The sequence below is a fragment of the Mastomys coucha genome, unplaced genomic scaffold, assembly GCF_008632895.1.
Source record: "Mastomys coucha isolate ucsf_1 unplaced genomic scaffold, UCSF_Mcou_1 pScaffold20, whole genome shotgun sequence".
NCBI lineage: Eukaryota > Metazoa > Chordata > Mammalia > Rodentia > Muridae > Mastomys > Mastomys coucha.
The window spans coordinates 80,996,738-81,006,785 of NW_022196903.1; the positions used below are offsets into that span (position 1 = coordinate 80,996,738).

Sequence of the window (10,048 nt, forward strand, 5' to 3'; positions counted from 1 at the left end):
CTGTGGATTGCTGTTGATACGCAAGTGAAATATAAGACTAGAGTCTGTGATTAGGCAGTGGAACAAGAAGGCGGGTTGAGAGTTTTAGAGAGGACAGAGAGGGACAGATAGAAGGACAGGGAAGATAGAGGAAGAGGATGAACCAGATCCATGTCCTGAAATAGCCACAGGTATCTATGGATATCATAGAAGGGATAGGATAATATAGGATAATTTGTCTTATCCACATGGGCAGCTTGTATCAATATTGGCTCTGAGCTCGTTGTGTGAGGGTTTTGAGTTGAGAATTTACTTTATAAATCTGACTGATAAATTACAAGCCTCTAGAGTTTTGATTCTACTGGGTACGGAGATTTGTGACAGCTGCAGGAGATGGATGACTGAGAATACAACGGTTCAGTGTCAAGCCAACCTCAGGAATTTAGACGGTACTGCCAAGTGGGGAAACATGGGAGCAGGGAGACCACTGCAGCCCAAGAGTAGCCGGCGATATCATGGGTTGTGTTTTTTATAATTAAACCAACAAATGGCAGGTGGTATTAGCCAGAGTTGAGAAAACAGATGATAGTGCCAGATTCCCCTCTCAAGAGTAAAGAAACACATTTTCATTTTGTTGAAGTAAAGTAACAATAACAACAATGACGATAATAATCAATAATCTTAACTCTTCACTACACTGTAGCGATGCTCCACACTCCTAAAGTCATTTCACAGTTGGCAACCTTGGCTCTTAGGCTTTCCAGACAAGTTTTGTCCACTGGAGGGAAGCTCAGGACCAAAGCCCTGGACACACAGCCATCTACTGTGAGAAAGACTCATCTGCTTCAAGCAAGAGGTACCTTTTTACTAATTCCTTTTTCTTTGCTGCTGGTATGTATATATGTATGTATGTGTGTGTGTTTATGTATGTATGTGTGTATATATATGTATGTATCTATTTGATGTGTATGGGTGTTTGTTTGCATATATGTATGGGCAGCATATGTATATACAGTGCCCTTAGAGGGTGTCAGATCTCCTGGAACTGGAGCTACAAATGGTTGTTGGCCACCGTGTGGATGCTGAGTCCTCTGAAAGAGCAGCTGATGCTCTCAGCCACTGAGCCAACTCTCCAAACCCCCTTTTACTAATTCTAATAAAAGTGTTTCATAGGTTGTCAATATCCTTGCTCCATTTTTGTTTTTTGTTTTCTTTATTTGAATATAAGTTTGCTTTCATAAATACTGTTTGATTCTGGTTCCAACAGTCCAGCCTCTCGGAGCAGCCCTCAGGTGGCCAGCACTGGAGAGAGAAGTAACATTTTCTGCCCATGTTTCAGAGCTGATCAGAGCCATCTGACCAGGCAAGTGAGGCCTTGGCCTAGCTCTGGCCTGGGGTCCTGAGATGTCACACACCTTAAATGTCTCCTTTGGACCTGGTCATGCACTAGAATGTTCCAGTTCACTCTTCCCACAGTGGATAAAGCAATCCTCAGAGCACAGCACATGGTGGCTAGTGTCCTGGCATGTTCCTGCACACTTTCATCTTCTGTGGATTTGCTGAGGATTGTGGTACATCCCCTCAGATACCTGTCCATCCTAGGAGGTGATCCTGCTTCCTGCTCATTAGGAGCATGAAGAAATGGAGTGGAGTTGACTGTCCCTGCCACACAACTCAGATCTTCAAGCATCGGTCTTTGTCTTGGGCTTCTCCATCGATTTCACAAACTCCTTGACTTCTTCTTCCAAGACTCTGTTCCTCTTCTCAACATCTTCACGGGAGCGCTCCACATTCCGATGGGTGATTTCCAGGGCCGCAAATTTCTTCCTCTCCATCTCCAGTTCTTCATTGAGCCTCACCACCTTAGCCCAGACATCATAATTTTCCTTCTCCAGGCTGCAAGGAAGGAAACCAAGGGAACAGCGGAGCATTAATTCTAAACCCTTCCTTCGCAGCCCTCCACCCACGTTCACAGCCTCTTGTTCGTTTGCCTTTCCGAAACACAAGATGCCAGTTCAGCCATTGTCTCCTGTCTTCCAAGAGAAGACTTTACAGAAAACCTCAATTCCCAAAGTAGTCAGAGCCCTGCTTAACACCCTGGTGGCACCTCACGGGTTACTGTGTTTCAGGTTAGTTTATGTAATGTTTGTATCTTTAACCAGACAAGATATTTGAAAGGAGCCATCTGTAATGGATCTGTGTTTCCACCTTATATCTGTGTTTCCACCGTGTGTTTTGCCTAGTTTAGCTAAAGCTGTGGCCGGTCCCCAATCTAGATCCTCGACATCTCTGCACATGGTGTCTCTCTACCCTGCTCCAGTAGGTAGACATCCTGGGTTAAAGCCCTTCCTAGCCAAGACTCTCCTGGGACCAAGATTTGGAAAAGCAAAGGGAAACATACTTTGGGGATCATGGGTCCCACTAAAATTCTAAATCTTGCTTGGGGTGGGCGAACTTTTAAGTTTCTTGAATTTTCATGACATTCATTGATACTAGCTGAAATCCTAATACAACCCCAGGTGCCCTCCCAAGCTATGTGGAACTAACCCTTAGGAATGAATGAACACAGTCTATTATTCAAACCTAAGGAGGAAATTTCTTATCTGTGGGTAAAATTCAAATTGCGTGATTGGAAATTTCTTCAGAATTTCCTTCTCTGGGTGCTGTTCCCCAAGCTCATCCTATTCTCCCTCCTCCCCAGCAGCCTGCCCCCAGTCATCTGCAGTCATAAGTTCCCATCTGAGCCCATGCTTCAGGTTCTGTGTTCAAGGGCTATGGCTGGCTCTATGAGACCCATGCCTGGCCCTGGCTGGCTGGCTTTTCCTACAGTACTTTTCCTCATTCCCCCAGAGCCTCACATTATAGATTCGACCTTTTCCTCTGGCTTTTCATTCCCTCCTGGCTTGGAGAAAGTGAGATCCCATGCTGGATCTTGACCACTGATGGCAGTGGAGAGTAGAATCTACATGGGCTCGAAAGCCAGACTGACCTGGGGTCAAGGTTCAAACCCAGCCCCACACTAATCAGCTGTGTGGCCTTCAAGGATGCTTTGAAACTTTTGGAGCCCCTGATTCTTCTGATAGATGGGGTGCTTCCTAAGTGGATTGAATTAGAAGGCATTGCCCAGCTGCTAATTCTCTTGCCTCTGCCATGCATGGGCAAATGGGTGACTCAGAGACCCTGATGTATTCGGGGGGAAAAGCAGACACCTCTATGGCAGTCAGTCCTTTTCCTGATTCTCACTGGCACTCAGGCTAGGGCACAATGAGAGCCTTTTCTGGGACTGATTTGCTACCTGATAAGATGTCACAGAAGTCTTATAACTCCACAAATGGTTGATTTCAGGTTATCAGGCAAAGAACATGTTTTGCTTGAGGGCCATCCCCCCTATATGGAACAGCAGATGGAGACTCACAATAGTCTTTCTTTCTGAGACCTAAATCTTAATAAAAGTATCCAGAAATATGAAAGCCCATTATTCTCTTTATGACAAGTTTCCCATGTGTCAAGTTAGACAAGGTTATCTCTCTGAGAAAGAATTTGCCTGGAAAGAAAAATGGGGAGGGGACCACAACAATGACCAACATGGCATGACAACCCTAATGGTGCTGTTGTGGCACACACACCTTGGCAGTAACCATCAGCTATCTAACCATAAGACCCACACAACAAGAGAGAAGCTATGAGAGGTACAGAAGCCCAGCTGGCTACTCAGGGATAGTGAAGTCATGGGTCTTGGAGGAAAACCCAGAACCACCACTTTACTAAACCAGCACAATCCCTCCCAACAATCTAGTTTATCCTCACACCCACAGCTAAGATGAGTCTTTTCTCCTCATCAAGGAAGCTTCCTTCTTTGAAACAAAGACCATTATTACAGAAAACCACAGCCAATCAAAATGCAGAGTTGTGGGTCCTAACCCCAGTGGATACATCCTACAAAACACTCCCATACCTAAGGCTCAGGGAACATTGTGGAGAAAGGAGAGGAAAGATGGTTAAGAGCCAGACAATCAGGGAGTTTGCTAGGGGATCGTGTTTCCTACCATTCTGAAGCCAAAGCCATAAAGCCTTACCAACATGGCTACCCAAATGTAAAAAAACATGCCAGTGTGAATAGGGGAGGGTCCACAAGACCGCAACCCCACACAAACAAAGAACAACAGGCTACCAAAGGATGCCCTGAGTGGTAGAAGTGGCTCCAGAGAAGAGCATCCAGATGCATCTGTTATTCAATACCAGATGGTCAGCCGTGATAACATACACTAATATGGAGCACAAGGAAATTCCCCAACTCAGTTATGCATATTCATCTTAAGGCTATGTGGGCTTCATATTTATGTTACTATGGACCTCATCAGAAGTGTAGGATTCTCACTAACTTACCTGTCACATCTCTCTCCCTTGGTCCTTTATTAGGGTTGACTGTTACAGATTGCTCTGTCCCCTGAAATACTTTATACTGTGACATTTTGGAAGGTGGGGACAGTATCCTTCCTTCTAAACACAGGTGTCAGGTGCACTTGGCCCTCTGCACATGACTTACTTTTTAATCTGTTCCTCATACATCTGCTTCTGGGTTTCTATTTCCTTCTGTAGGTGCTGGACCGTCCTCTGCAAAGAATCGAGGTCATCCTCGCCAGAGTTCTTGCTTCCAGACTCCATTTCAGAGTCTGTGCTGACAAGAGCATCTCTCTTGGAGTCACTGGCAAGGGGAGAGAGTGCGTCTGCTGGGTTCCCTTGGGACCCTGATGGGGTGGGGACATTATCGTAGGTAGAAGTCCTCTGGTCACTGGAAAGGTGGCGCAAGTCTTGAGACATAGTTCTCCTGTGCCCTTCTCCTGCTTTAGCCTCTGAAGATGGAGACCAGAACTCATTTTTAAAGATTTCCAGTTTGCTGCTAGTGGTTCCTTGGAATGCCGACGTCAGGAAACACTTCCGGTTGGGGAGCGTTTGAGTCCTTTTACGGGATTGCATCTTCCAGTCTCCCAGGTTTTCCTTGGGGGTTTTTCCACTGTCTTCCTGATGCTGGTCACCTGGCTGTGGTCCTGTGGGACTAGTGGCATCAGGACTACTTGCCTGGAAAAAATAGCCATGGATGTTATATATGTTTTTCTTTTTCTTTTCTGTCTCATGCTCCTAAGGATTAGAGACCAGGAAGGAAGTGTTTCCTGGTCACACACCTGAGACACCCTCAGTACATCACCTCAGTTAATTTTCTGTATGATAACTTGGCAAGAGGATATTACAGTTCAGGGACTCTAGCCATTCAAGATCTAGAGAGGAAGCATGGACTAAAACCATTTGCTTGATTGGTGTGAAAATCCCAGGCTAGGATCTTTTCATGAACTTAGGAGGGTTTCTCAGTTGTGACTCAGAGACCAAGACCCATAAGAGAAGCTCTGCAAACTCCACTGCATGTATTTCCATGACCTCCAAAATTAAGAACAAAACCATGCAAGCGTGACCACCATATGCTAAGTGAAAAGCCGAACAGCAACAACAAGCTGGCAACGGGTTACAATGTACTTCACAAGCAGTAAGAGCCTCCTGCTGGTGACCCTGTGTATCAAGCTTATGTTGATTGGAAAGTAAAAGATCAATGACCAGAAAGAAATAGGAAAGAACTTAAAGGAGAGATTCAACTTGCCAGAATCTAGAATCTCTACAGAAATGGTCCTTGGGGCTGGCAGCCAGGAATGTCTAGAGTAACAGAGGTGGGAAGATCCACCTTACCTGTGGGCAGAACCAATACAAACACTTGCATCCTGGACTGAAGAGAAAGGAGAATGGGGACTGGGCGACGGCATTTATCTCTCTGCTCCCTGACTGTGGAGCAGCTATGCCCAGCCAGCGCCTCAATCCCTGGCTGCCATGGTACCCTGCCTCTGAGGCCTGTAACCGCCCACCACACGCTGCCATGAACCTTTCCTCTCCTAAGTAGCCCTACACTTCTCAGCAGATTCCTTTCTATGATTTCATTTTTTTTTTTTTTGAACCATGTGGCTGTATGCCAAACCAAATTGAGGAGAAAAAGAAAAAAATAAATGAATAGAAAAAAATATCATTTCCCACGTAAGATGGGAAAGTCAGGGGCTGGGATATTTTCTAGCCCATCCCTTGCTTCAGTTGGAGCAGGTGGTTTTGCAGTGGGAGTAGGACCTGGGGCGTGCAGTCCTGCCCTAGAGTATGCTAGTACTGACGTGTGGGTCAGCATTTCTTGCCTCAGATCCTCACCCAAAGTCCATGTGTGCAATGCATGGTCCCCCAGGGTTGGGGTGTGGACTCTGGAGCTGACCCAATTACTTTCTCAGCACAGACTGTTGTCCTGTCATTACAGGCTACTGTCAAAGGAGCAGAGATTCGGCCATCAAGGCCTATGGGTGACTGATTAACAAGATTTTAAATAGTAACTAAGTCTAGAGCACTAGTTAGATGCCTGTGCCTGTACAAAACCCATCTAAAACAAAACTACAACCACCACAATTTATTGCCCCCCCAACCCCCATCTTTAACAGTGTCTTGATCAACTAGAAATTTGAATTTTATTACTCGGCACCATTTTTTTAAAAAAAAGAATCAAGCTGCTATAAAAAGTCTACTGATTCTTTTAAGAAAAAAAAAACATTTGTTCCTATAAATACATGAAAATATTTGACCTTTGTGGGTTGGGGCCCTCTAACAGTCTACACGTTGGAGATTGCAGAGTCTGGTGACTCTGTGAACGTGAGCTCCAAGCCTTCTGTCCAAGCGAGGGGTTGACATTGCTGAGGCGCTTATCAGGGAATGAGAAAGACTACACAGACCCATCCCTGCTCTGAGGAAGAAATCACGTTCATCGTTAGCAGGACACCCGTGCCCTCTGGACTTTCCCTCAGGGTGCTCGGCAGCTCTTACCCAAACATATGCAATGCTGCATTTATCTTCTCTGTCGAACTTCCCTGAGTTTTTGTCTTGGAGATGATTTTAGAAAAGACCCAAAAAGCCAGTGTGGAAGGCAGTTCTCACACATGTCACTAGCCCAGGCTTTCCCAATGTGTTTGGGAAATTGCCAGCTCTATACATGGCCCCAGCATCACCCATCACTCCTCAAACTGCTGCCTCAGAATGACCAGACTAAAGGAAGAGTCTGAGGAGCAGCAGGCATCTTACTGTGTTACTGAAGCTGTCTGTCCTAGAAAGGGGTGGGTCTTCGGTGGCATCCCATCCCACAGAGCTTCGGGGCACAGGGGCCTTCTTGGCATCATTTTTCTGGGCTGGGGGTGAGAGTGGTGTATCCTTAGACTTGGGGAAGAGGACTTCGTGGTCTCTGATCATCATGGTCATTACTCTTTGGATCTGAGGAGTCCCTGAAAGAAAGAAGAGATTTGCCATACTGGTGCATGGAGCAGGAGCCCGGAAGCACCCAAAAGTTACTGCCCACCAATAGGGTCTTTCCACACCAGCCCTAAAACCACAGGCTTCCTTTGCTCTCATGGGAACCATTTTAATTGTTTGGGGTAGGATATTTTTAGTGAGAGGATGTACTGAAATAAGGATATCTACGGGGGGTGAGCAATGAGCCCCTGAGGATGTTTTCCACCTATATTTCCTTGGATCAGATTTTATCAGACAATAGATGTGATAATAACAGGCGGGGGATGGTGGTGGTGATGTCTTTCTCTGCTCCTGTGGTCCTCAATACAATCTGTCTTGTTGTTATTACTCCTGAAGCAAATGGGTGTCCGGAGCGCTTCCTCCCCGCACGAATGCACGAGTCTTCTCGGCCAGTACCTTCGCTTCTTGAGCCAAGACACAACCTTTGAAAGCTTTCAGCCTAGCTTTACAGTCACTTTTTTTTTGTGAAACCGACTTGTAAAATAAAACCCTCTTTGCTCTTCTTGGCTAAGGTTATGTTAAAGTCATCAAAAGACTGGGGAACACTAGTTGATTGGTTTGAGGTTAGACTGCTGTGCTCAGTGACCCATTGACCTCATGGGAGCTGTTAACAAAGTCAGAAGAGGTAAGTGGGCAAGAACAGCAAACAGACAGCAGGGGCAGTGTTCTTGCTGTCACTCCCAGGGGGCTGCTTCTCTGCAGGATCAGCCTGCTCACCTCTCATGATCACAGCAGGGTCTTCAACCTTCGACCTGATGAGGTTCACTCCGATCACAGTGGCCAGGTTGTCCACGCTCATCTTGTTGACCGCACAGTTCAGCTGGATTTCATGCAGAAATCTATGGGCAACAGCAAACCCCATCTTAGACAATGGGAAGGGCCCAGGAGAGAGAGAGAGAGAGCACTGGACCCACCTCTTTCCCTTGTTTCTGGAATGGAGTGAACTGGCTGTGCCTACAAGACTTTCTGGAAGTTCACAGACCAAGGAGAGATGAGGAGCCCTGGATTGTTCAGTTGCCGGGGGGTGGGGGGAGCAGGCTGGAGGTGGGGAATCTCACAGCAAGGGTGTTTGGGGGAAAGAGGTGACTTTAAGGATTTGTCAGACAGCTCCAGTGATTTATTTGCCTTTATCACTCCCTTCCCAGTTCCCATCCCACCCATGTCTCCTGAGAAGAAAAACGTTATCTGTGAGGAGGTCTTAGACATGACGGACAAATCCATGGTGCCACCCCATCCTCACCCTCAGACTGGAGAGCGAAGGAACGGAGCATCTCTCACTCCCAGCAGCTGCTCAGCTCTACTCTACCTCCACCTATCAGAAGCCTGAAATCCTTAGATTTGTTGGAAAAACAAAAAAACGGCTAAACTGATCAGTAAAGGAATTCTGGATATTTTTTTAAAAAGCATTTAAAAGTAGGTAGACTGAAATACCATATAATTTAGGTTATTTATACAATTTATTTCATAAGAACTTTATAAAAATTAGAAGAAATAAAAAATCATATGTTCAAATGATAAAAATTATGAGATATTACAGGATAATTTATTTTATGATAACGAACATGCTTTTCATGGGTGTAAACCCATTCCCCTGCAGTTTCACTGTAGTAGAAAAGATCCATCAGAAGATAAACCACCCAAGAGAAGGAAGCCATCACTGGACGAGGTGTTGATCTAGTGTTGGTCCTTATTTACAGTTCTTGTCTCTTTGTGATCTCCAGATTAAGTTAGAATCATCTTTATAGCTTGGAAATTACATCGCAGTAGTTTTGAAAATGACAAAATTGAGGTGTGTATAGGGCGGGGGTATCCACCACAGCATTTCTGGGCTGGTCCACCAGTAAGGTGTTGCCACAAGGACCTCACACAGTAGGTCCTCAGAAAGGCCTGGAGGAAAATATAAATGGTGGCCTAGAATGAATGTTTCCAGGGTGTTAGTTTCAGGGATAATAGGCATTCCAGGTTCACTTGCACACCCTGGGACAGGTCTGAAGGAAGGAGTACATGTACTGTGTATGTGGGTTCCTAGGGATCCCTGATGAGCCCTCTGTAAATAGTATGCAAATAGAGTTGAGCTTCTACAGTTCTGGACCAGATCCGTGACCTTAGAAAGCTTCCTCTCCAGTCTCTCTGGGCTGGTGTCCTGAGCAGACCTTGGGTGCAAGCTCTGCAGCCAGTCCCTCAACACCCAGAGGCTCCACTCCCAGGCACTCTGATATGCCCAGGATCAGAGGTGAGGAGGACCCAACATCTGTCCCAACATCGGGAGTAACTGGGACCAGTGGGACCAGGCACAAAGGAACTCTGCCAGCCCAGGGGCTCTGGTTCCTTCCAGACCAGGCACACAGGAATTCCACCAGCCCAGTGGCTCTGGTTCCTTCTGGTCTCTCTGAGCTGGTGTCCTGAGCAGACCTTGGGTGCAAGCTCCACAGCCAGTCCCACAACACCCAGAGGAAGCTCCACTCCCAGGTGCTCTAACAAGCCCAGGGTCACAGGATCCCAGAATCACAGGATCACAGAGACAACTTGACTCTAAGGAGTTCTGACACAACCAGGACCACAGGAAGGACAGGCTCCAGTCAGATTTAGCAAGGACAGGTAGCACTAGAGATAACCAGAAGGCCGGGGGTGGGGGCAAGCATAAGAAAATAACACAAACCAAGGTTACTTGGCATCATCAGAACCCAATTCT

The 10,048-nt window shown here is 46.2% G+C and overlaps 1 protein-coding gene across 4 annotated transcripts in view; it reads right to left on the minus strand.

Annotated features, from left to right (window-relative positions):
* Positions 1 to 583: 583 nt before the first annotated feature.
* Arhgap25 (Rho GTPase activating protein 25) overlaps positions 584 to 10,048 on the minus strand; it is an 81,317-nt gene continuing 71,852 nt past the window's right edge. For all 4 annotated transcript variants that reach the window (XM_031382462.1, XM_031382464.1, XM_031382463.1 and 1 more), the window contains 4 exons: positions 8,074 to 8,195; positions 7,132 to 7,328; positions 4,526 to 5,058; positions 584 to 1,875 (listed from right to left, as the gene is read on the minus strand). In XM_031382462.1, coding sequence (XP_031238322.1) covers positions 1,662 to 1,875; positions 4,526 to 5,058; positions 7,132 to 7,328; positions 8,074 to 8,195 — 1,066 coding nt within the window. In that variant the 3' untranslated portion in view covers positions 584 to 1,661. The remainder of the gene's footprint in view (positions 1,876 to 4,525; positions 5,059 to 7,131; positions 7,329 to 8,073; positions 8,196 to 10,048) is intronic.